Below are 27,335 nucleotides of genomic sequence, written 5' to 3'. Positions count from 1 at the left end.
CCTGGACGAATTTACAATTTATCCTCCCCCAGGCCCCCCCCCCCCGTACAAGAAAGTGGTTGCGCCCCCTGGAAAACACATTAAACAAGCACTGAGCAATTGTTATCTCTCAACTTGACGGTAAGCTCATCCAATTATAAGAGTGTATTCCAAGTAAGCGATGTTTTAGGTAACTAATCACAACGGCTTTACTAAACGTGGTTTACTACTATGAACTCCAACTATTCAGCAACTGTTGATGAATGCATTCACATGTCCTCATACGTTTATATGTTATTCGTTACTGCGAAAACGGGACTGGTATAGGCTACGCTGTTGTATACAAGCTATAGCATATAAACACTATAGCCTATATAAAACAAAGCATACATACATTTTCCTGACGATTTCTGAGTACTTCGCGTCAAATATTTTATTTGAGTTCATCACATTGAGATATATTTTACAATGGAACCATCATCATCATCACTGGTTTCAATATATTCGAGTAATTCGAATAGTAATACCAGTCTCGATTATCCTACGAATACTGTTCGGTTAGCTTTCTCTCCATTGATCACCGCTGCTTACGTCATCATCTACCTGCCATTGTGGATTTCTATCGTACTCGGTAACCTCTTAGTTATCTTTGCTTTTATTTACAAGAAAGAAATTCGCACAGTTAGGAACTATCTACTTCTTAGCCTCTCAGTGACAGATCTTTTAACCGGTATAGTCGGTTTACCAGCCAACGTCCTTGGCCGTCTTGTCATCAGCCAATTCTCATGCTACGCGTCGACACGGTTCATCTTTTTCTTACCCGGTCTCGTCTTTTGTGGATCTTCAGTGTATCACCTTTTATTTATTGGAATCGACAGGTAAGTTAAGCGAAGTGATTGGGTCACAAACAAACTGAAGCAAAAATGTTCCAAAGAGTCTAAATAAAGGTTGTCTCAGGAGGCGACATTGTAAGAATATACTTAAGTATTTTTGTTATAATCGAGCCTTACAAAATCGCTTTCTCTTTTTTCTTTCTTTTTCTTCTCTTTTTTTGTTGTTGTCATGACGACTATATAGTTATTTTTAAGACACATGCTTAGAAAGCTGTCAGCTCATTATGTCCGATAGGGTAATGGTGGTTGTGAAGCTTAGGCTGCAGGCCCCTAACGAGAAATTCGGAATTGGTTTGGGGGTGGGGGACAGTGGCGAAGCGTCCATACAATCAGGGGGCGGATGCGCCCCCCCCCCTGACGGACTCAAATGGACTGCTGGCGCCCTTTTCAGCTCTTTACCACTTTTCACTTATTCGCGACTATTGACTTTTTTATTGCGCTCTCATCTACTTATTGACATTTGTCACATTTTGTTGGTGTAATTTGGCGATGACACCTATTTATTCTTCGTTTATCTGCAAATTAGCCAGGCCCGGAAAAGGTCATTTCCGGCGATCTAGGAAGTATCTTTACTCAAAAATTTTCTCTACGCTACGCGCCAACCAGTGGTGGCGCTCCGCTTAGATAGTGTCGAAAGCGCCCCTACAGACCATTCCCGCCCCTCCTGACCAATACCCCTAGCTCCACTACTCGTGGGGGACCAACAACGTAAGGAGACATTTAATAAGTTTTGTTATGTAACTTGTCAAGTTATATATCGGGCTGCGGCATTGCACTGTTATATACAAATAAACGTTGGGAGTAAAATATCAAAAGGATGTGTCACATGCATCTGGCAAACTATAACCTGATTTGAATGGTATCTATATGTGTGAGGTAGATTAACCAACATCTGATCCAGCCGATTATAACATCAAAGATAAATTTGAGAGGTGGGGCAAGGAGATGGAAGAGTGTGTGGATCCTGCCGGCCAGCCTCGGTCTATCGATTCAGCACTGGCCGACTAAGTTTGATTGACCCGCCGGACTTTTCCCAATTATATTTGTATCGCATAGTAAAATCCCTGTGACCACTGCTGCGAGAAAAAGGGCGAATAGTACTGGTAGGCCTATACTCTCAAGTATACAAAAAATAACATGAATCCTATTATTTAGTATGTTTGAATGTAAAAGGGGGGGGGGGTGAGGGACCTTTCGTCACCGTTTCCAAAAATTATACGGTTAACCGTTATATGAAATACCATGCCGTAGGTGAATGTTTTGAAAAATATATGGAAACGGCGAGTATGTATCGCAATGACGAGTCTTGGTATAACAGAGCCCGTAGATAATGAGAGATTAATGGAATGTATATGCATATATAGAACGGTATCCTAAGGCCGATATACCCACACGATGGTATAACAAGGGTATATGTTTACATAATATACACATATATACGACATATACGGTAAGGGATATATGTGGAATACGGGGATGTAGTGCGAGGCACTCTACTCATACAATGATAACGGAAGCTAAAACCGGAGATTAAAGTAATGGGAGGGGCGAAGCCTGTAGGCAAAGTATCAAAGCGTAGCGCCACCATATAAGTTGGCGCGAAGCGTACCCCCAAAAATTGACCGATAATGCTCCAAGATCGCTGGAAAAAGCACTTCCCAGGCCTTGTAAGTTGCATCTAAGTATTTTCTATTTTGAAATGACTAGCGATATCATAAAAAATACAAAAAATATGCTCGGGGGGGGGGGGGGTGACGATAACAGTCAAATACACAAAGAGGAAAGTTTATAATAATAAACACTAGAATAATACAAAGAACATGTTCACAATACGAGAAAATGACGATTACTCTTACTGCCGTGTGATCACATTTATATATTCGTCATGGCTTCTAACTGCCGAGAATCGATCGTCACATATTAAACTTAAAATAAGTTGTATATATAATGTTTACGTTTTTACTCTTTTTGTCCGTGGGTATATATCTCATTGTGAATTCTCTTGACTAATTCTTTACAACTATATATTTCAAGTTTTCAATTTCAATTTCAAATTTATTTCTCATAAGTTTGTACAAGATAATTACGATATAACATTACAGTAGGAAGGTTAACTTATATGAAGGACACTAGAAAAGCAACAAGGCTGTTATCTCAGCAAGTGACCAAGTAGAAATATCAAACAATGAAACACTCAAATTAAATTCATAGGGGAAAAAGAAAGACGTAGAGAAAGGCGAAGAAGAAACAAGACAGAACAGAAAGAGAGAAGAGAGGATGAAAAGAGGCAAGAAGGATGGCAAAGACTTTGAAGAAGATAAAAGAAGTAGAGTGTGGTATTTAAAGAACAAAGTTAAAAGTCAACATGCTTACATGTACTGATTGACAAGATCATCCTTGATTTTACATTGAAACGACTTTACAGACTTAATAGATTTAACATATTGAGACAGAGACTGCCATAGATTGTAACAATAGTAGTTAAGAATTGTTAAGTAATTTGCGTTGCTGATTGTGCTGATACGTTACTTTAAATAAATTCCTATTACGAGTTATGATGGAGTGAACAATCGTGACCAAACAGGAAAACATTAGTGTCATCTGCAAAATGACGAGTAGAGATGTCGGGCACATTCTGTACGAGTATCGTATAGACATAACTAAGAAAGAGCTGCAGGGATTCCAGGACGGTTCCATGGGGGTACCCCATCGGTATTAATGTTTAAGTAATCAGAGTAAGTATAAATGCATTGCCATCTATCACTAGTCCTCGATTGAATGATACCCACGTTAGTAATCTACAGACACAATGACAAATTTATGACATTATCAACAGCCGGGTAAGAGATCTTAGATATCTATACTCACACGTTGCCATGGTTCACTTTTGTATCGGCGTTGGCTGTATTTGAGCCCTATCTTTTGTGGTCGCTTGCGTTGTTGGGCACATGGGATACACCCCCCCCTTCCCAATTCTGACGTCAGCGCTCTCGCGATGTCAGTGGTAACGGAGGCGTACTTAATCTAGAGTTTTATATATTCTATAGGTGACCTCCAGGAGTTACAGGTGAACCATTGGTGTATCTCCCGTAATACAACGGCAACGAGCGCATTGGGGATAACTACGGTATCTGTTTAGATATCTGACGTGATGTGCTCTTATTCCTAATTCAAATATGGTAAAGATCATTGTTATTGATGAAGTGGTCGTTATGAGTGAGTAATATTTCTTTGTATACGAGACGTCATTGTCTGGAATAGTACCGTTCAGCGACAATAGCAGTGAACGATGTATTACGTAAAATAATAGTCGAAATGTTTTACCGCAAATAGTAAGGCGAGACACTCTTTCTCCGTTATGCCATTATTATGTTCACATATGCGATTACGCGTTCAACGCCGTCCTGCATTGGACATAAGACTGCGCCCACAGAATATGAACTGGCGTCCATGTATATATATATATATATATATATATATATATATATATATATATATATATATACATATATACATATATATATATATATATATATATATATATATATATATATATATATATATATATATATAGGGTATAGGGGTCGTCCAGGCGTAGATAGCCTAACAAGGGGGAGGGGGTGGGAGAGGTCAAGTATAAATTATAGGGTACATATACGTATATAACTAAGGGCCTATACCGATGAAAGGGGATACTAAGGGTATAGGCTTACATATGCATACGCATATGCATATGCATACATATATACACATTTGGTATACGGTATAAACCATAGGGCACATATACGTACGTACGGTTTACTAAGGGCATATACCTATGAAAGGGTTTATTATGGGCATATAAATGCTTATATTTGTATATGCGTATATATAGGTAGCCTATATATGGTTTACTAAGGGCATACACCTATGAAAGGGTATACTAAGGGCATAGGTTGACATGATACACATTTACACACACGGTAAACACGGTACAAACTGTAGGGTACATATACCAGGGAGTTGTTATGGAACAACTCCCTGCATATACGTATAAACCGATTATACTAATGGCATATCCTAAAGGGTATACTAAGGGCCGATATACCTAAGTATAATATTCTAAGGGCGTTAGTATGAAACATAATAAGGGTATCCGTTTATGTACGGTATAATTGGCTTACTGAATGCGTATTGAGACTTCAATTGTTAATTTATGTTTAGGCCTATTATAATGTATATAAATTAAAATCATCCTATAAATAAACATCTATACATAATCAGAAGTACGAGTATCCCGGCGTTGAGAGGATAATGGCCTCTCACCAACTGAGGCTTCCCCGTTCCTTTAATGCACACGTGACATGTAATGACTTTGATTGTTGATTACATGTACGATCATCACTAAGATTGTCCCATACTTAGTTAAGCAATCCTTTTTATGAGAGACATCTTCGCCATTAAAATAAGTAGTTTGAAGGATCACTGCAATTACTTCTGCTTTTAGTTCGGATCAGTTGGCTAATAACGGCTATAAGAACGATCATTTCTCTATGATACGTCTAGCGAGCTCGCAGCCTTTACAGCCCAACGGTGATTGATATATATATATATATATATATATATATATATATATATATATTTGAAATACAAATAACAACCCTCAGTTTGGAGACATTCCCCCCTTATACCTTACCGACAAAGATACAGGTCTAGATTTTCACGAAGCATACACATGTATACCTCCGGTTTGTATATTTAACTCTATTCCATGGACCCGACATAGGTTTGAGTGGGATATGGTGGTGGCTGGGGTGGGGTGGGTAATAGTACTGGTGTTGAAATTACCGCTTGGAGGTTACTGCTGTGGAATTATTGTGAGCCCCCCCCCCCCCATTTCGGGGCCCTGTATTATATTCACTCTAAAAAAGCAAACTTATAGTTTGGTAGATTATGGTAGATTATTGGTACATTACGCTCAGTTCCCAAGATGAAACATCGTAAAACAAATATGTAGCGAACTACATGTATTTATTAAAGACTGTTGCTACATTGTTAGGGAATAATAACATAATTATAGGTTACACAGGCTGTCAAGACGACGATTTGGCCTCATTAGACGAAGAATTAAAGATCCGAACATCACGACTTTAGGCCTAGTCGATATCTTCTTTATACCTTGCAGAAGGATTTGGGGATACAGAAGCTTAAAAAAAAAATTTGAAGGTAGGTTTAATTCCTGTAAAATGCGTACTTTAGGACTCGTCAAAACGACCAAATGCTGCCGGTCACTACGTTATATAGGTCAGCCTAACTGTCCACGGCATGCATGACAAGGCCTGGCCTGGGCATAGGCCTACATATGCCATGGTTAGAATATAGCTTAGTTCTTATAGCCTATGAGGTGGGCTAAGTCTAAGTCCATCATGTGCTGCCCCTGTCTGGGCTGGTCCGGAAAGAAAGGGGGAGTGGTAAGCAGGAAATTAAAGCAGTGGGACACATGGGATATATGCCAGAAGGGCCTGATGACAACTTGTCACCGGGGTCCCACCTGACTCTCAAGTTCTCTGGTCCAGCTTGCAGCATGACCCTTCCCCTCTTTTGTTATCCATTACCAAAATTGTAAGATTAGTTCTACTTTGACTATTATTCAATCAAAGTGTCTTTGGTAATGGCATGAATATTGACAAGTCACATTTCATTAATTTCATGTTTTTTTATTTTTCTAGATTTTTCTCAAGAAAACTGTCACAAGTTAGATCCAGAGGAATCAAGACACGGAGGAGAAATTGACAAGATTTGGCTCTGTTGGATTTTTACAACCATAAAGACATATATATATATACATGTAAAATTACAACTTAAATTTACACTTAATTCTTACTTTAGGTTGTCCTTGCCTTATTAGGCCATCTCGACATTGGCGCGGATGAACTGCATGGCGACCGAGTCGGCAGCTAAAGACTTCACTGATGCGAAATGATTGATGTCGAATTATACCGTGAATTTTATTCTCGCGTGACATAATAAAATAGACATTGAAGAATTGTCTTTCCTTCGGCGATAATGATGTATTCTGAAGTCATAGTGGCAAAAATAATTATTAAAAAGTTATTCTTATTTTGTTTTCATTTACAGAATATTGTGAATACCCAGAGGCGACTGATGATGCAGCCTAATCTCAAGTCTTTTCAAGAGGAAAGGAGGAGGTGGGGAGATTTAGAGCAACAACCTTTGTCATATTCTTTGAAAAGAGCGAGGAAAGGGTTGGGGAGCGGGGGGGGGGGGGGGGAGGTTAGACCAAAGGCCAGTGGAGAGTTGTGTCAACTATCTTGCAAAGAGATTGTGTTTTAATTAACTATCTTCCTGAGAAATGCTACATTTTAAAGAAATTCAATAAAATATATTTATAAGCCACAAGAAAAGTGTTATTCTTTTCTCTTGATCTCAGATTGTAAGGTAACCGTATATAATACAATTCTCAAGCATGATGCACAATATTCGCTACCGTACAAAGTTCTAAAAATGGAAGTGCTATACGCCTCGATCAACTTTATATTTTTACCCAATAATTGAAGAAACATATTACTCAATTGTTAAGTGAAGAAAGTATTAAACCCAAATGAGAATACCAAAATGCTAAGAACAGTGCTATGTTTTTCCTACTTTATTGTTGAGGACAATTGCAGCAACTATTGGGTAGTAATTCCTAATAATTTCTTAGAGTGGAGATATGAATTATTTTCTTCCCTTATCTACATTTTAGAAAATGCTCTTATTTAGTATATAAATATATATTAAAAAAACAACACACATTTATGATTGTTTGTGTGTTAGTGTTTCATTTGCATGCATATAGGCCTATTCTATATAAGTTCATTCGATAATCGGGGTTTTCTTCCGTATTAAAAAAAAGAGAAAAAGAACTGCATGTATTATGAAACTTTCTTCATCTTTGTACACATTTTACTTCAAGTTTAAACTGGGCGACCACACTCAGAATATGTTCCGTTATCCATACCAGCCCAATGTGACGACTATAAGATTTTAAATTTGAAATGAAAGTGCAACTATGGAGCAAGTATCCATCATGGAGACAGTGGCGGAGCTAGGGGTATTGGTCAAGGGGGGGGGGGCGAGAATGGTCTGTAGGGGCGCTTTCGACACTATCTAAAAGCGGAGCGCCACCACAGGTTGGCGCGGAGCGTACAGACATTTTTTGAGTAAAGATACTTGCTAGATCGCCGGAAATGACCCTTTCCTGGCTAATTTGCAGATAAACGAAAAATAAATAGGTGTCAAAAAAGTGACAAATGTCAATAGGTAGATGAGAGCGCAATAAAAAATTAAATAATCGCGAAGAAGTAAAAAGTGGTAAAAAGCTGAAAAGGGCGCCAGCAGTCCATTTGAGTCCGTCAGGGGGGGGGGGGGGATCCGCCCCCTGACTGTATGGACGCTCGTCCACTGCATGGAGATATTAACGTTTCGTTAATAGCTACATGTTAATAACACCATGTTAATAGCTCCATATTAATAACTCCATGGTACAACGGACTTGGAACCTCAAGATTCCGTTAATGGTCAGCGCGGTTACACGAATTCTTCTGCTTCATTTCATTGGTTACAAGGAAATTCCGTTGGTTTTATTGTAGATGGCATATTTAAGTCAACTTAAGAGAAAGAGATAATGTTTCTTTCATGAACTATTTGGAAATGAAATTAGAATTAGTTACAAGGAGAAGAAAAAACTTGAAGACTCGAATATATCATCATTAGTGGAAATTTAGGACTGATTCATTATATAACTTACTAAATATATCTGGCCTATACTGATAGTGCAGACCTGCAACAACCATAAACAAAATCTCTGCCCGTCGCACCGGCAAAGTATAGTAACAACATGCACAAAAGAAATTATTCAGAATCTTAAACGAGACACACAGCGCACTCTAGCAACAAATATAGATATCGAGACATCCATTGACAATTATTGTTTCTTTTTCAGATGTCTGTCGTTGATGTTTCCACTCAGATATCCATATCTGGTGACATCACGTAAGATGATTCTGCTCATCGCTCTCATCTGGATCTATAACGTTGGTTTCGCGTTGCTCCCGTTGTACATACCGACATCTGAAGAAGACGTGTGGGTATGCAGTTCAAGCGATGCCTATAACAGCGGGGTCGATCTAACGTTGATAATAGTAGCCTGTTTCATACCAGGATACTTCCTTGCTATGATGACACTCTATTCGTGCATGTTGCGTATCGCATTCTTGCAAATTAAGAAACGTCGTAAACTGACCAATCAGGTCCACGCTCTTAGGGAAGCTCAAGCACGCATGCGTGGCCTAATCACCATGGCGATTGTTGTTGGTGCATTTGGGATTTGCTGGTTACCAACAAGTTTCAAAATTTTCTATGAGAATTACATTGAGTACACGTCGGGATCACTGATAGTCGTACAAACTTGTTGCGAATATATCTCTTTGGTCAACTCAGCGTTAAACCCTTTTATTTATGCGCGTTTCAATCGTCAGTTTAGGGAAGGATTCAAATTGGTATTAACCAAGTGGAGGTGTAGGATACAAAGGCCCGAGTCGAAAAACCTACAACTGACTAGCAAAAAGTCACGTATAACAACAATCACCTAAAACAACATCAGTCTCAGCTATACTTTCCGGATCATGACTCGCGCTAAGCATATTTAAAATTTGTTGTAACAACGTCTCGTTGAGTAAACAAGTAATTTGGTTTCATTTGAGTCAGATTACATTGAGAAGTCTCTGTTACGCTATTATTAACCATTTCCACTGTTTTCGTATAATGCCAAGTGTGATTCCATACATTGTTAGTTTGTGTGCAATAGTTGCCTATTATGTAATTACACGTTGTGAGTGCTCAACGCTATTTCGCTATAGTATAACTTTATCATACCTGGATCATTTTGTTATGGGTAAAGGGGTGGGTTGGGGCAGGGGGTGGTCGGCTAAGATACCATGTCGTCTTGGCGAAGGAGTGTATGAAATTTTGGTAAATTGATAAACCAAATAGTATTGTGAGTGGGAAGGGGGGAGGGTGGGTCGATCGCTCTTGATTTTATTCTGGAGGACCCCAACCCCCCCCCCCCTCCGATTTTAATTGTATAGCCTACCATTCTCACGTTGATTTGACAACCGTGCGGTACGGTGATAGATAAACGATGTAGGCCTGTACAAATGTTTATGGAAAGGCGAGTGATAGTGTAAGACTAACTGTACGGCCCGCGGATCGCATACTAAGCACAGTGGCCGAAGTAATCAAATAATGACGACGTATCGAAATTGACAAACAAACAACATGAAGTAAAAAAAAAATAGTAAGTAAATTATTTTTAAGTATTAATTTTAAGTATTATTTTAAGTATTTTATTTTTAAGTAAAGTAAATTATTTTTACTTAAATTTTACCAAAGGAAAGAAATTACATTGCAACAGAAAGAGCATGCATATAAAACGAAAATAAAATATAGTTATGACGCAGTGTTCGTTTCTGTGGGTATCAGTGGTCATCTATGGAAACAGGCGGCCGTCATAAACATATCAAATATCGTGTCGTGATTAATTAATTAATTATATGTGGTAATTCAATTTTACAACGCTAATCAAGTTAACCTGCACATATAATTTAATACATAATATAAGCGGGACGCGGGTTCTGAATACGTAAAGGAAAACACAAGCTGTAGCAGATCATGATTTTAACGTTGGTTTAATGTATGTTGGGGTAACCACCTTTCTAACAAGGGCAATGTCTCATCCAGGCAGTGTCGGGTAGAAATGATGCCCGGATTATCGGGATGGTACTTGGAGGTTCGTAGATTGTGTAGCACTCCTTAAAAAACAATTTTTCCCCTTCGAGCCAACGCGACGGTCGTCGGGAAAATATTGCGGGTTGTTAGGGAAATTATGGTGTTTTGGGGAACCGTGAGTTATTGGGGGGGGGGGGACACGATGTAACGCGAAGGTGATGATTCACCCATAATGTCGGGTATAGAATGATGGTAGGCCGGGAAGGCATTGGTACTGCATGAGTAAATGTACAATGAAGTACGATTATAAAGTAATCATAATGGTAAATGAATGTAGGGCCTAAAAATACAATTTCTGTCGTTCTGTTATCATTATATTCACCTCCGGTTTCGTTTGTATGTAAGATATTTGCACACTGAGCGTTTACTGCTTGCCATTCCCGCTCAAAAATAAAGAAGAAGAAAAAATAAAGGTTATTCTGGTTCCTTGATATAAGACATTGACATAGAATAAGCTTTCAAAACGTGAGGGGCTGAAAGCCGGCCGTGGAACCATTTCATCGAAGAATTTTACTTCTGTAAATGCTACGGTGGCAATCTCGACGTTTCATTTCAAAAGAATTTGACGTTTAATCTCGATATTTCGACGTTCATTTAATCTATAGACTTCGACGTTTCGTTTCAAATTGTTGATGTTTGCTTCATAATATTTCGACGTTTTAGTTCGAAATGTCGTGGTTTTATGCCGAGAATTCGATGTTTTACCACAAACTTTGATCTGAAAATGTGAATGTTTTATGTCAAAAGTTGTATTTTGTACCTCAAAATTTCGACACGTCATTTTGCAGTTTCATCTAATAAATGTTGCGTTCAACCATAAATTTTCAACTGTTTTATGTCGAAATGTTTACGATCCCCACCCCATCCACACGCTTTCAATCTTCTACCCCAAAAGAAAATAGTTAAGCACAATCGTGTTATAACAATCGTTATTTAAAGCCTAAATGTTTCAGACTGCACCATTCCTCGTACCCCCACACCCATAGGGAGTCGGCTTCAACGACCTCAGGGCCACAGACCCTCCTTTTTGAAATCCTGGATCCGCCCCAGTTTGTTCAACGTGTGGTTTCAGCGTCCATGACGTTTGAGCCAGGAGTATGGATTATTATATTATTATAAAATTGGAGTTTTCGTTGGAATATTAAATTCTACCCGGAGCTAGGGGTATTGGTCAAGGGGGGGGGGCGAGAATGGTCTGTAGGGGCGCTTTCGACACTATCTAAAAGCGGAGCGCCACCACAGCTTGGCGCGGAGCGTACAAAATTTTTTTGAGTTAAGATACTTCCTAGATCGCCGGAAATGACCCTTTCCTGCATGGCTAATTTGCAGATAAACGAAAAATATATAGGTGTCAAAAATGTGACAAATGTCAATAGGTAGATGAGAGCGCAATAAAAAATTAAATAATCGCGAATAAGTAAAAAGTGGTAAAAAGCTGAAAAGGGCGCCAGCAGTCCATTTGAGTCCGTCAGGGGGGGGGGGGGGGGATCCGCCCCCCTGACTGTATGGACGCTCGTCCACTGCATGGAGATATTAACGTTTCGTTAATAGCTACATGTTAATAACACCATGTTAATATCTCCATATTAATAACTCCATGGTAAAACGGACTTGAAACCTCAAGATTCCGTTAATGGTCAGCGTGGTTTAAAAAACGAGTTCTTCTTCCTCATTTCATTGGTTACAAGGAAATTCCGTTGGTTTTATTGTAGATGGCATATTTAAGTCAACTTAAGAGAAAGAGATAATGTTTTCTTTCATGAACTATTTGGAAATGAAATTAGAATTAGTTACAAGGAGAAGAAAAAACTTAAAAGACTCGAATATCAATATTAGTGGAAATTTCGGACTGATTCATTATATAACTTACTAAATATATCTGGCCTATACTTATAGTGCAGACCTGCAACAACCATAAACAAAATCACTTCCCGTCGCACCGGCAAAGTATAATAACAACATGCACAAAAAGAAATTATTCAGAATCTTAAACGAGATACACAGCGCACTCTAGCAACAAATATAGATATCGAGACATCCATTGACAATCAAGGGCGTATGAACCGGAGGGGGGGGGGGGGCTGGGGGGCGCCAGCCCCCCCCCCCCCCCCGCAGTGAAAAATATGGAGGGGCGGAAGTATCATTCCGCCCCCCCCCCCCCGCTTCGCAAGTCAGAAAACCCCTTTTTCATTTCCAAATGAGAAAAAAATCTCATTTGGAGCACCAAATTGCATCTAAGGCCAGGTGAAAATGCAAAATTATATAAAAAATGGGGTGGGTGGGTTGAAGTGTGCTATATTGCACCAAATTGCATCTGAGGCCACCTGGAAATTCCAAAAAAATTCCAAAGGGGAGGGGGACACCCCCTCCCCTTAGAGCCCTCCCCCAGGCCGGCCATAAGTCTTCAGCCCCCCCACTCAAAAGTACCTTCCTACGCCACTGTTGACAATTATTGTTTCTGTGTCATTTTCAGATGTCTGTCGTTGATATATCCCCTCAGATATCCATATCTGGTGACATCACGTAAGATGACTCTGCTCATCGCTATCATCTGGATCTATAACGTTGGTTTCGCGTTGCTCCCGTTGTACATACCGACATCAGGAGAAGACGTGTGGGTATGCAATTCCAGCGATGCCTATAACAGCGGGCTCGATCTAACTTTGATTATGGTAGCCTGTTTCATTCCAGGATACTTCCTTGCATTGATGACGCTCTATTCGTTCATGTTGCGTATCGCATTCTTGCAAATTAAGAAACGTCGTAAACTGACCAATCAAGTCCACGCTCTTAGGGAAGCTCAAGCACGCATGCGTGGCCTAATCACCATGGCGATTGTTGTTGGTGCATTTGGGATTTGCTGGTTACCAACAAGTTTCAAAATTTTCTATGAGAATAACATTGATTACACGTCGGGATCACTGATAGTCGTACAAACTTGTTGCGAATATATCTCTTTGGTCAACTCAGCGTTAAATCCTTTTATTTATGCGCGTTTCAATCGTCAGTTTAGGGAAGGATTCAAATTGGTATTAACCAAGTGGAGGCGTAAGATACAATGTCCCGAGTCGAGAAACCTACATTTGCCTTGCAAAAAGTCACGTATAACAACAATCACCTAAAACAACATCAGTCTCAGCTATACTTTCCGGATCATGACTTACGCTAAGCATATTTAAAATTTTTTGTAACAACGTCTCGTTGAGTAAACAAGTAATTTGGTTTCACTAGAGTCAGATTACCTTGAGAAGTAGCTGTTAGTACTTACGCTATTCGTTAACCATTTCCACTGTTTTCATATAATGCCATGTGTGATTCCATACATTGTTAGTTTGTGTGCAATAATTGCCTATTATGTAATTTACACGTTGTGAGTGCTCGACACTATTCGCAATAGTATAATAACTTTATCATACCTGGATCATTTTGTCATTGGTAAAGGGGTGGGGTGGGGCAGGGGGGTGGTCGGCTAAGATACCATGTCGTCCTGGCGAAGGGTGTATGAAATTTTGGTAAATTGATAAACCAAATAGTATTGTGAGTGGGAAGGGGGTAATTATTTTTACTCAAATTTTACCAAAGGAAAGAAATTACATTGCAACAGAAAGAGCATGCATATAAAACGAAAATAAAATATAGTTATGACGCAGTTTTCGTTTCTGTGGGTATCAGTGGTCATCTATGGAAAAAGGCGGCAGTCATAAACATATCAAATATCGTGTCGTGATTAATTAATTAATTATATGTGGTAATTCAATTTTACAACGCTAATCAAGTTAACCTGCACATATAATTTAATACATAATATAAGCGGGATGCGGGTTCTGAATACGTAAAGGAAAACACAAGCTGTAGCCATGGGCGGCGATCCGTACTTCCGAGTGGGGGGGGGGTGGGGGATATGACCTTGTTGACTATCTAAGCGTAGCGCCACCATAGGTTGGCGCGAAGCGTACAAGAAAATTTTGGGATTTACAAACCCTCTAGATGGCCGGAAACGGCACTTCCCGAGGTTTTCAAGCGGCATATACCCAACTTTAAAATAGTGGATATCATGCCCGAAAAATCTCATAATCAGGATCCAAAATACTTTTTTTCAATTCCTGGGTGTTATTTTGGGAAAATTGCCACTGTCAATCTTGTTTCAGGCGCTACGTTAGAATGTTCGAGAGCTCTTTTATATTATTCGATGAAGGAAATAGCCTCATGCAAGGCTATTATAGGCCTATACACATGCAATACACATTTACACATAGTTACATTCCGTTTGCTTTTTAGCTAGGGAAAACCTGATGAGTTGAACTTAGGGAATAACGCGACGACCTAGCAAATGTAGGCTAACTTGGCCGGGCAGTACGATGGTAGAGTGCTCGCCTGCGGTGACAATTGGAGGTCCCTGGTTCAAACTTCGGTATCAACATCTGATACCAAAACTTCCCTCCACTCCTTTCTCTATGAAAACTAATAAATTAATATAGGAGAGGCAAGGGCGTAGGAACCGGGGGGCTGGGGGCGCCAGCCCCCCAGTGAAAAATGTGGAGGGGCGGAAGTATCATTCCGCCCCCCCCCCCGCTTCGCAAGTCAGAAAACCCCTTTTTCATTTCCAAATGAGAAAAAAAATCTCATTTGGAGCATCAAATTGCATCTAAGGCCTGGTGAAAATACAAAATTAAGTTTACAAAAGGGAGTGGGTGTTGAAGTGTGCTATATTGCACCAAATTGCATCTGAGGCTACCTGGAAATGAAAAAAATTCCAAAGGGGAGGGGGACACCCCCTCCCCTTAGACCCCTCCCCCAGGCCGGCCATCAGTCTTCAGCCCCCCCCCCACTCAAAAGTACCTTCCTACGCCACTGAGGAGAGGCTAAGTCTCCATTCCCGGGTTCCGTTGCCATTTGCCAGGAGAGGAAAGTGTTTGCAATCTCTGCAAGTGGACAGCTGTACTCACGTTTGTTGGATGGGGACATTAAATGACAGTCCTGGAAGTAGGATTTTGACCCGCCTGCCTGAAAACATCTCGCTTTGCGCCTGGGGGTCTATAGAGTTCAGAGGTTGAACCTGCCTATTGAAAATATCTGTGTAATGTGTCTTAGGTGCATAGTAATGCTATGTTAGGTATTCACTATACGACTTTTCACTGACCACAGCATACGTTTGAGAATAATTATTTCTGCATTACAGCTACATGTCAGATTGCAAGACAAAATACCATATTATAAGTTTTAAGCGTTTACTCATCATGCTAAGCTGCGATCACGATTGGACTTAATTAATGATTAGATAATTATATGAGAAAACCATTCAGTGTAAAAAGGACCTTGTTTTGAAAGTACATCCCAGGTTAGTCGATAAAATTCTGTTGGGTCGAACACTTTCGCCCTTCTGTCCTGGCATCCATACTGCTCGCTAGGTACCGATTGCTAGGGCATCCAGGTGAAACGTGTATTGGCGTTATTGATCATAAGCATTACATTCGTCCAAAAAACGACTCGGCGTGTTTGACAATTAGACACAAATTCTTTGGCAATGTCCAGTGGGTTTATTTCCATAAGAAGATCAGAGTGAACGGCCAATGAAGCCTACAGTAATGCAACTATTCTTGCTTTATAAAGACGCTTTATTTGAAAAGATCGCACTGCGTTTATGGTAGGCGAGAAATGAAGCTAAAAAAGAGCCGTACATTCACGATGATGCATAAATGTAGGCATGAAAATATTCTTATCCCTGGCATTTGGTGGGGGATATGGTGTATTACATCCCCTCCACCTATTTTCATTGGGATATATCCCCCACCCACCCCCCCCCCCCCCCCAGGATCGTCGCCCATGGCTGTAGCAGATCATTATTTTTTATGAAATAATCACAATGGTAAATGAATGTAAGACCTAAAAATACCATTTCTGTCGTTCTGTTATCATCATATTCACCACCGGTTTCGTTTGTAAGATATTTGCATACTGAGCGTTTCCTGCTTGCCATTCCTGCTCATAAAAAAAATATATACAAAAAAATAAGGGTTATTCTGGTTCCTTGATATAAGACATTGACATAGAATAAGCTTTCGAAACATGAGGGGCTGAAAGCCAGCCGTGGAACCATTTCATCGAAGAATTTTACTTTTGTAAATGCTACGGTGGCAATCTCGACGTTTCACTTCAAAAGAATTTGACGTTTAATCTCGATATTTCGACGTTCATTTAATCTATAGACTTCGACGTTTCGTTTCAAATTGTTGATGTTTGCTTCATAATATTTCGACGTTTTAGTTCGAAATGTCGTGGTTTTATGCCGAGAATTCGATGTTTTACCACAAACTTTGATCTGAAAATGTGAATGTTTTATGTCAAAAGTTGTATTTTGTACCTCCAAATTTCGACACGTCATTTTGCAGTTTCATCTAATAAATGTTGCGTTCAACCATAAATTTTCAACTGTTTTATGTCGAAATGTTTACGATCCCCACCCCCATCCACACGCTTCCAATCTTCTACCAAAAAAAAAATATTTAAGCACAATCGTGTTATAACAATCGTTATTTAAAGCCTAAATGATTCAGACTGCACCATTCCTCGTACCCCCACACCCTCTAGGGAGTCGGCTTCAACGACCTCAGGGCCACAGACCCTCCTTTTTGAAATCCTGGATCCGCCCCAGTTTGTTCAATGTGTGGTTTCAGCGTCCATGACGTTTGAGCCAGGAGTATGGATTATTATATTATTATAAAATTGGAGTTTTCGTTGGAATATTAAATTCTGGTCGTATAAAAATGCCACTGGCGCACCCCCTCCCCGCCCCTTTCGTCGAACCTAAGTGCATGGTACCCATGCGTGGGTTCGAAACCTAATCAGCTAAAGTGTAGGAGGAGTTTTCCTTCAGACGAAATCCAAGGTTTTCCAGCTTAAATGTTCTCCCACATGAATTGAAACTATAAACTAGACAGCCGCGCAATCAAAATTGCCATTTTGTTGAGAAACATTCAAATACTGGAATTTGTGGTACGGAACGCTCAGTGCAAGATTTGAAATAACACTGTGTCCCCACCAAAGGAATGTCACATATGTCACTGCCCCTGATAAAATTGTGGCAAGACATAGAGTGGCGGCACCAGAATTTCCAAAACGGAGTAGGGGGTGAGGGTGAGGGTGCGTAATGCGTTGCAACACCCGTGCGCCATTATTCTTTTGCGTTTTGGGGCGCGGAATCTAAATATATATGTAATAATGGCGAAAAAAAGCAGTAGCAGGCCAATCGTCATGATGACATCACTATTTCTGCTAGTTTGTCAATTACATTCATTAAAATTCAAGAAAACATTCGAAAATCTAATTATTATTATTGTTGTTATTACAAACCCAATTTATTTTCCATGCAGAAAAGTACAAAATTTTGGAAACAAGTACCGTGACTTCTGCAACTAGAAAAGCCGTTAATATAACACTTTACACATGATCAGAGTTATATGTATTTCATACATGAACAAGCCTAGCAACCACTGACCGAACTATTTACCTCGACTCAAAGTCACACGTCATAATATGTTTAACTGTAATACCACTTTAAAACCAGTGAATATTTTGCACTATCTGACCATACAGTAACTCCCATCGGATCCCTGCTTGTTCCGCACAAAATAAAATATCAAACTTACCCAACCGTACAAGTTCTTTCACCAATCGAGCATTTTAAAAACAAAATGACTTCGTTTTGATACTTTGAAAAGTGGCAAATTGTTAAAGGAATTTTTTAGTGAAAAATTGGATCCAGTCCTTTCGGGCATATCATTTTTTCTTTGTATTGCCCTATTAAAGACTTGCCCTGTGATGAATTTTAGTTTCTGTGATAGAGTGCTTGAAATGTCCCGTCCTGCCAGAAAAGTCGAATCCAGCACTGACTTACGTCGATATAAGTCTGACTACAAAGATATAAGTCTGACTACAAAGATATGTCTGACTACAAAGACATAAGTCGGACTACAAAGACATAATTCTGACTACAAGGACATAAGTCTGACTATGATGATATAAGCCTGACTACAAGGACATAAGTCTGACTATAAAGACATAAGTCTGACTACAAGGATATAAGTCTTGACTACAAGGACATAAATCTGACTACAAGGATTTAAGTCTGACTACAAAGACATAAGTCTGACTACAAAGACAGGTCTGACTATAAAGACATAAGTCTGACTACAAGGATCTAATCTGGACTACAAAGGATATGAGTCTGACTACAGAGACATAAGTCTGACTACAGAGACATAAGTCTGACTACAGAGTCATGAGTCTGACTACAAGGATATAGGTCTGACTTTATCTCTGCAAGGGCATCAATCTGGCAACAAGAATATAAGTCTAGGTCTGACTACAAGGATAAGACTGACTATACATCTACAACCTGGATATATTCAGTACCTGTCAAGTAAGAGGAATTGAGTCCAGACTCTCTAATGAAATGCATAGAAGAGTTCTGTTCTCTCTATTCTACATATCACTTTAAATATTCAGGGTTGGTAACATTAATTATATCTGGAAAAAAAGGTGGTATAGTACCCTGCTGTTATCACCAGGCGCGGCGGAACGGGAAAATTATTGGGGGGGGGGGCTAATATGTGGAGACTATCTAAGCGGAGCGCCACCATCGGTTGGCGCGGAGCGTACAAGAAAATTTTGGGTTTTTTCAAACCCCCAGATGGCCGGAAACGGCACTTCCCGAGTGTTTTATGCTGCGAATACCTAGCCCTAAAATATGGGTCTCAAGCCTGCAATTTCTCAGATTGCACGTAAAAATCTGTAAAAACATTGTAATTTGTATATTCGATGGTGTTTTAAGAGAGTAGCTATTACTCGTAGTGTATTCGCAAAGACGTTTTTGAGTGTAGTAAATTACTACTTGCAATTAAATGCAATAATTTAATAAATGTCATAAGAAAAAACAGAAAGCATTTTTTTAATGTCAACAAAATGGGTAATTCCAAAACCATGTGCAGTTGCCAACAAATTTCTATGAACCAAGCACTGTCACGAATGCATGTATACAGTACAGGTGAAATGCTAATATTGTGTTTTTGTTCGTTTAATAATTGATTAAAATAAAATGGGCAGATGCACGTTTCGGAGCCTTGGTAAATATTGGGGGGGCTTATCATGCATTTGCCCCCTCAACTTTTTCATTGTTCCGCCGCCACTGGTTATCACCCTCAATCATTAAATTTAATAGCAACAAATTTTATTACACACAATCATAAATAAATGCATTAAATAAATAAATACATAAATACAAACCGTTCAAATTTGAGTTAATTTGAATATTGTTCCAGCGAGGATGTACTCTCTAATATTGAATTAGGGCATGTCATATGCATTCCCAACATTAATTGGTACGACATCGCCAATTAACGTTCAAGAGCATGTGGTCCACTGGGAACGAGGAGATACAATTTGAAGGGTCTCACATGATGTCCTGTACTGACCCTTAATGACTTTTGATCTTTACCTCCCAGTGGTCAAAAGTAGCCCAAAATAAAACAAACATAGTGTCTAAGTTTCAGTAATATGGGTTGCTATGGGAAAGAGGAGATTCATTTTGAAGGTTTTCACAAAATGGACTGTATTGACCTGACAACGACCATTGACTTCACAGTGGTCGAAAATAGCCCAACATCCAACTATCATTGTGTCTAAGTTTCATCAAAAGCAATCAAAGAATGAGCTTTCAAGTTCACTTGACAGACTGTTTTAAAGATTCCCAGGTTTTAACCTTTAAAGACCCTTGGTTCCAAAATCCTTGTACATGTATGTCGACAGAAGCACTACCCAAGAAATATTTTGACTGACTTTCAAGAACATGTGGTCTTCTGGGAAAGAGATACATTTTGAAATTTTTCACATAATTAGCCTGTAGTGACCCCTAAATAACCTTTGACCTTCACTCCCCGATGGTTGTAAGGAGCCCAACATCCGACGAACATTGTGTCCAAGTTACATTAAAATCCATTGAAGAATGAATGTTCCAGAGCACTCAAACCATTATATAAAAAATGTGAACAGACAATAGATGGATAGCTAGCTAGCTAGCTTGCTAGATGGACAGCTAGATCAATCAATCAACAGACGGACAGACAGACAGATAGAAAACTAATGAAATGATAAGGCCAAAAGAAAAATTATTGCATATAAGAGATTAGACAACATCCACAGAAAAATATAATATTTTGAGGGCCCATGCAGGAAACATGCACCCTAATAAAATGTTAAAAAAACTGAAAGTCTACACTTGTTGACAATCAGCTGTGTCTTCCACATATTCTGGGTAAGAGGATAACTACTGTATGCATCTGTGCAATGGTTCATCCAACTAGTTAACAGTGGGTTCATACTGCCTGGCTGCCACACCTAGCTGAAGACGTCGATGAACTTGCTAAAGTCATCTAATACTCATAACAATGGTACTACAAAAGGCAATCATGACTACAAAGATTTGGAATCAAGAATGGGTTATGTGGTGAGCCTGGAGGTGATTACAGCATCCTTCAAATGTGTGGGACAAACAATTCCTAAGCAGCCTACATGGGCCAACGTACCCAATTGCCATATATGCACCAAGTTACACTCATAAATGGATGCCTCAGGGAGAGTCAGTAAGCCATCAGCGAATAGGATCATGCATAGATTCAAAAAATTATCAACCAACCCATCACAGTCTGTGACTTAACTGTACCAGGGAAAAGTACGAGTATGAAAACACAGATTCTCTATAAAATGAGAATCTTCCACCAGGAAGATCAAAGTACTGTACCTCAATACCATGAAGATGTTGAGTCACTGTGACCTTATAAATTAAATAAGTTGAACAGAACAAGTTTAATATAAAGCTTAAACATTCAGTTGATTAAAAATCCTCGTCCAAGATCGTCCTTGGCTTCCCTAATATAAAGGCCTTCACCTGTATAATAGCCATGACCTTTGACCTCAACCACGACACCTTTGTATTTGCCGAGGGTAGCTTCTCGTAAGGCAGTAGCGGTAAACTGCGACATTGTTTTGCTGTTCTTGAAAATCCGTTGTTGACCGAGCCCAATCTGTCCCTTATGATACTGGAGTGCAACACGACCTGTAGTACCAGAACCGCACGGACTTCTGTCGACCTGAAGTGTTGAAAATGCAGAAAACAAGTCAAGATTAATATAACTTCTCCCCTGGTTAGAGACGTCAAAGCCCCATCACCCATGGAATGCAGCATTACACAATACGTACGTTGATGCATGAAAGTCCTGTGGACAGAGCTCCAAAAGCAAAATATTTACTTAATTAACTAAATTTGCATCTAGATCTTTTTACCAATTAACCATTACTGAATGCCTATATGCATGAAAAGTTGAAAAACCTCCTAAATTGTAAAAAACCAGTGTATGTGCATGTATTGTATACATTTATAGCACCATTTGTTCTGTTCATGGCAATTCAAAGCCTCATTCAAATTACTCTTCAAATGGGCCATCTGTGCATTACATACCAGAAAATATGGTCCTTGAATGTTTCTCAATCAAAGGCAAATTTTAAGTACATAATCTTGTGTTACTCCTAAAATGCCAAAATCAGTTTCACAAAAACTAAAGAAAAAAGGGTACCTTTTTTCAACCAAAAAGGGTGTTGGACATATGCGATTGATATTTTAGCTTCTTTACAAACCTGTGTGGTCACATTCCCCCTGGCTCCACCGTCCCTGTTCTACTGCAACATCAAGAAACCAATATATAGGATTGACCTTCTCTAATTGGTTCAGATTCATGAAGGAAATGTATGGTAAAACTGTAATCACCTGTTTCTCAGCGAAAATGCAAATACTTGACGTTGGTTTCTCTGCATGCCATTCATCCTTGCCATCTGTGATGATGGTTCCGTACAGGAATGATAGATCCTCACTGTCCGGGTGTTCGATGACGGTGGAACCCTGCAGAGCAGATGTGACTGCCTGGCCAGCATTAGCTATATCTTCAATGGGGGTGTCAACTACATTTACACCCAGTTCTGTGTCTGTTATGATAGCATAGAAGGCACCGCCATATACAATGTCCACAGTGACTAGCCCGTAACCTGGCACCTCCACTTGCAAACCTGAGAGAAAGCGAAGTAGAATACCACAGTACTGTACGATATGTATGAAGTTGTCAATGCCTAGACTAACAAAAACAAAACCACCTACATGTATAATACATACGTATGCAACTATTTAAAACATAGCTTGAAAGCTTTCATTTTTAATATACCCCCCGAAATAAAACAGGCATACAGTCGAACAGGCAAATGTAGATGCCCGTTTTTATAACAACTACGAGAGACCAGCTTTTAACCAGTTTCCTCTCAACCTCAGAAAGGTTCTCGTCAAAGTTCACCCGAGGTATTAGGCACGGTGGAGTAAGAATGTTGAGGCTGTTTTTGGATAGGTACTGTACAGTTAGCAAGAGGGGGGGGAAAGTAAATTTGATTGGTTTTGTATTTTTGAAAAGAATTACCCACAATGCATAAATGAGGAGCTGCATATTTCCACAACCTAGAAAAGTGAGAAAAACCCATCTATGGTGATGTTGACATTCCAACAATAAATACCTGGCTGACATTAATTACACATGTACACTACATATTCCATTCAGCAGCAGTGTATTATTTTCCTTTCTTTAGTATGTAATTACAAACTTTTTTGCAAAACCCAAATTCACCGGAAATAAGTTAGTGGTGACTTGTTTACTGTTATTGCACGAGATCTTGCTGGATGGATTTTAATCTGTCATGCACAGGTCATGCATGTCCTCATAGAATGGTGCTGGTTGAATCTAAACTCAGAACCAAGGTTTGAACTTTCCACCGAAGGAATCACTGGGAAGTCACAGAAAATGTCCAATTAGAATTATTACACTGTTCATTGGAAATTTGATTTGAGTGTTGTCACGGATAGTTTGAGACAGGTCTGTACAGTAATTCCCACCAGCATTGAACATCAAAGGTCATGCAAGACAGATGGAAATTATAACTATTTATAGGCAGATAGAAGCAACTTAACACATGGGGTACGGAAAATGACAAAACTATTACTACTGTAACTTTGGCTCAATTATCGCAAGGTCTAACTACAAAAGTAAGAGAAAATTGATTTGCAAAAACCAAATTTGTTGGTAGCTTGTTGTATGATACATATCTGCATCGAGTGTTAATACCCTTGGAGGTAGGCTGTGTTATAGTATATATTTAAGTTTTCTTACATTAGGATTTGGTTTGTAAGACCAGTAAGTATAAAATAGAGGTTAGTATTCCACAGAGTCCTACTGCAGTCTTAAAAAAACAAAGTATCTTATTACCCATTTGATCACAATCTTAGAGAGTCAAGAAGAAATATACAATACCTCTTGAAATGAAACAAAGAGAAAGTATGAGGCTGCTATTACAGAGCCTAATCATTTTTTTTTTAAATCTCATTGCTACCGTAGTTTTCCATAGGATGTTTTATTCTTGGTCCTGATGAGATATTGCAGAACTTTCCTCTGCCAGTTGGGCCATATACAGCTATGTCAGTTGCCATAGCAACAGTTGCCATGGTAATGGTTAATTTTTCTGAGTAGCTACTTTAAGGGGGGGGGGGGACGATGCCCCAAGGTGACCGAAAGTCCTTGACTGAGGGAGGAGCCAAATGTGTCTTTAAGTCATTGTGTTTGTGTGTGTCCAATGTTGTGTCAAAAACTCCTAAACGGCTGGGCTGATTTTCTTCAAACTTTGTGGGAAGGTACCCCAGAATGAACCCTTGTGTCTCCCAGACCCAAAGGTTTAAATTTAGTGAAAATCTATTTTTTTATATATATATATATATAACTCCAAGGGGAAACATTGAATCACAAATATATGTGGTTACCATGGGAACCAAGGTCAAAGATCACATGGTTAAAGGTCAAATTTATATTTTTAGCGCAATTTTGTGTCAAAAACTAAATGATTTGCTGGAGATGAGATATGCAACTCCGTGGATTGCCCTTTTTTTTTATATCAAAACTGGATTCATACATATAAGTGGAGCTCTTGATTAAAGTTAGATATTTTTGTGGGTGCAAACTATTACTGAGCTGCAAAGTTGTTGCTCATGGTCCTAAAATAATTTACAAACTTTTCAATGTCAAACAAACACTTGTGCACATCTGTAACTTGCCCATTTTGCATGGCATTTTGCTATGTGATACCAGATAAATTATTCCCTGGTGTTAGTCTGTAGTACTTAATTTAAAAAAGGGGGGTGGGGGGGAAATGCCCTCCAAATCCAAGTAACCTCTGATTGAAAAATGAACACTGCAATTGCAACATTGCTAAATTAATACTGTCATCTGTAAATTTATGTACTGAAGCCTACCTCACACACACTGCCAAACTATGGCTATCATAAGACTGGAAACAATGGATACTGCTACCAATTGTTTAATTAATTTCCCTTCAATGAGTTAGGGCCTACTTATTGTATATTGACTTAATACAAGGCAGGTATATTTACTTAAAACTTTGCCAAGCTGTGTCTATCAGCAAATACTCACTGTAATATGTATACATATCTTGTAGTCATAGCACATACTTTGGAGCTCAGATGGGTTTGTTTTACATACATGAATGATGATACAGTACTTTCACCCAGAATCTGTCACAGTGTGACCATGTAATTCAAGCTCTTAAACTGACAGAACTTTGTAACATTCCATGAGAGTCATAGACCTACCTGTATGGGATACAAAAGCTACGACACTTTCAAACCGAACAGCTCCCGTTTTCCCATCCTTGCATTCAACGGTGGTTTTCACCAATCCGCATGGACACTGAATGTTCACCTGGGTTTCTGGTTCTGTTAATTTGACATAATTGTAATCAACTGCAAACCGACCTAGAGAAATAACCGCATGGCCACACATTGTACTATAGCCTTCATTGTGTATAAAAAGAACTCCTATATCTGCTCGTTGGTTGTCTGGTTTTACCAGCAAAACTCCGTACATATCATGGTGCCCGCGAGGTTCGAACATAAGCATTTTTCGAAAGTGATCCTTTGCATCCTTGGCATAATTTCGTTTCTCAAGAATCGTATCCCCTTCAAGCAATGGATATCCCGAAACAACTATCCTTACTGGTTCCCCACCTGTGTGCATTTCGACAGTTTTGAAGCAAATATCATGTGTCTCCAAAAATGTCGCGAAATTGGTACTCCTCTCATTCACATTCATATTGAAAAAATAATAGTAATAGGTCTCAATTATCGACAACTGAAAGTAACACCTACTTGTAACACTAAATGCAGCACCATTCCACGATTAACAAGTGAGTTTGGTTCAAGGTCAGCATATGTATCCCTCCTGGTGCGATTACAACAGATAACACCAAAATATAACTACAATTGGGAGAGCAAAATATAATTGTCCAGCACACAGCGACAAGCAAGACCAAATCTGCAAAACCACTTTTCCTTTCTCAATACCTGGTCAGAGGATCAGAGTGACAGTCTGGTTCGAGCCGTGCCAGGTTTGACTTCTCAAATAAAACGGTGGTGTTTATCTACGGAAGCTTAAAATTGCCATCAACATACGAAAACTTTGCCCCAATAAGTCAACATTTTTCAGTAAATTGTTTAGATAACAAGATAATATCTTATAAAAAATCAGATAAATGTTGGATTGCTCAGTTGCTTTAACTGAGCAATTTGATACAATGTTCTCCTTTAGGGGACCTTGCCTACGTAAGTCAATACCAGGTTTATTTAGCCTGTTTAGGATGCGGGACTTTTTTTTCTTCCCAACCAAGTTCAAGCTGCATTTGGGCTAATGTATAAGAATGTGCATATGTGAATATGCGAAATAACGTTAATCCGATTCACTATATGATTTATCAAGGTCTCCGTACCATTTTCATGCCATCGAATGAAAACGAATTTATCTTAAGTTATTTTACATTGAAATTACACACAATTCCCAAGCACTGACTATTTGGCGGTAACAAATTTAAGCGAAATTATTACTCACCAGTTCGTCTAGCACAGCAAAAATAACTCCGGTCCACTGGGTCGGTCCGTTGTTAAATAATTTAATAGAAAATACAGGATCCCATCCATAATTAAAAGTTATGTTTAGATCCTTCACAAAATACGTAAAGTTAATGTAACTAAATAAAGGAATGCGGTTCCAATAAAATATATCTATAGCGGTTGGATAGGAACGTTTCTCGACTTGATAAGAATTATCCGATCGAAAGTAAATATTAGGCGATTAACGTCGTTAGCAGCTCGTCGTGTTGAGCGGTCGAAGTGGTGTAAGTTCGAACTAGCGATACCACAAGGGTAATTGAGGGCGGAAGGAGTAGCGGTGTCAAATGTCGCCGCTACAACTACTCGCAAGCCGATGACTTGAGAAACATTAAATTCATTCAAACAACAAAACTCAACAACAATTTGTTACGGATTAAAGCAAGTTAGGCCTACGCTAGGCTGTACTCATAAACATTGCATAATAGTATGCATCATGTGCTACATAATAAACATATGTAGGACCAATAGAACCACTTCAGTGATCACCCACGCGCAATCATTCTTTTCTTAAGTTTGTGAGAATAGTCAAGTATATA

The 27,335-nt window shown here is 39.1% G+C and overlaps 2 protein-coding genes across 3 annotated transcripts; one reads left to right on the top strand and one right to left on the bottom strand.

The window, feature by feature from the left end:
- Positions 1 to 252: 252 nt before the first annotated feature.
- Positions 253 to 14,114, top strand: LOC139971915 (histamine H2 receptor-like). 2 transcript variants are annotated; one of them, XM_071978758.1, is made up of 2 exons: positions 253 to 857; positions 13,174 to 14,114. In XM_071978758.1, exons 1-2 carry the CDS (start codon positions 448 to 450, stop codon positions 13,820 to 13,822), a joined length of 1,059 nt encoding a protein of 352 aa, XP_071834859.1. In that variant the 5' UTR covers positions 253 to 447; the 3' UTR covers positions 13,823 to 14,114. The 2 variants fall into 2 exon arrangements, with proteins under 2 accessions (XP_071834859.1, XP_071834858.1); XM_071978757.1 differs by lacking the exon at positions 13,174 to 14,114 and adding an exon at positions 8,857 to 9,802.
- A 5,764-nt stretch (positions 14,115 to 19,878) lies between these two features.
- Positions 19,879 to 26,263, bottom strand: LOC139971199 (trans-L-3-hydroxyproline dehydratase-like). The gene is made up of 3 exons (XM_071977456.1): positions 25,447 to 26,263; positions 22,519 to 22,814; positions 19,879 to 21,844 (listed from the first exon to the last, which is right to left on the bottom strand). Exons 1-3 carry the CDS (start codon positions 25,943 to 25,945, stop codon positions 21,581 to 21,583), a joined length of 1,059 nt encoding a protein of 352 aa, XP_071833557.1. The 5' UTR covers positions 25,946 to 26,263; the 3' UTR covers positions 19,879 to 21,580.
- Between the last annotated feature and the right edge of the window lie 1,072 nt (positions 26,264 to 27,335).

The sequence above is a fragment of the Apostichopus japonicus genome, chromosome 8 (genome assembly GCF_037975245.1).
Source record: "Apostichopus japonicus isolate 1M-3 chromosome 8, ASM3797524v1, whole genome shotgun sequence".
Lineage (NCBI taxonomy): Eukaryota > Metazoa > Echinodermata > Holothuroidea > Aspidochirotida > Stichopodidae > Apostichopus > Apostichopus japonicus.
Note: the sequence above shows the minus strand (reverse complement) of the source record. Positions and strands in the feature narration are given on the sequence as shown.

Excerpts from the sequence above, each read along its gene's own strand:
- LOC139971915 (XM_071978758.1), top strand. The coding sequence starts at position 448 with ATGGAACCATCATCATCATCACTGGTTTCAATATATTCGAGTAATTCG. Across the intron at positions 858-13,173 it reads TTATTTATTGGAATCGACAG|ATGTCTGTCGTTGATATATC; the intron begins GTAAGTTAAGCG and ends TGTCATTTTCAG.
- LOC139971199 (XM_071977456.1), bottom strand. The coding sequence starts at position 25,945 with ATGAATGTGAATGAGAGGAGTACCAATTTCGCGACATTTTTGGAGACA. Across the intron at positions 22,815-25,446 it reads AGCTTTTGTATCCCATACAG|GTTTGCAAGTGGAGGTGCCA; the intron begins GTAGGTCTATGA and ends GCTTTCTCTCAG. Across the intron at positions 21,845-22,518 it reads GCATTTTCGCTGAGAAACAG|GTCGACAGAAGTCCGTGCGG; the intron begins GTGATTACAGTT and ends TCAACACTTCAG.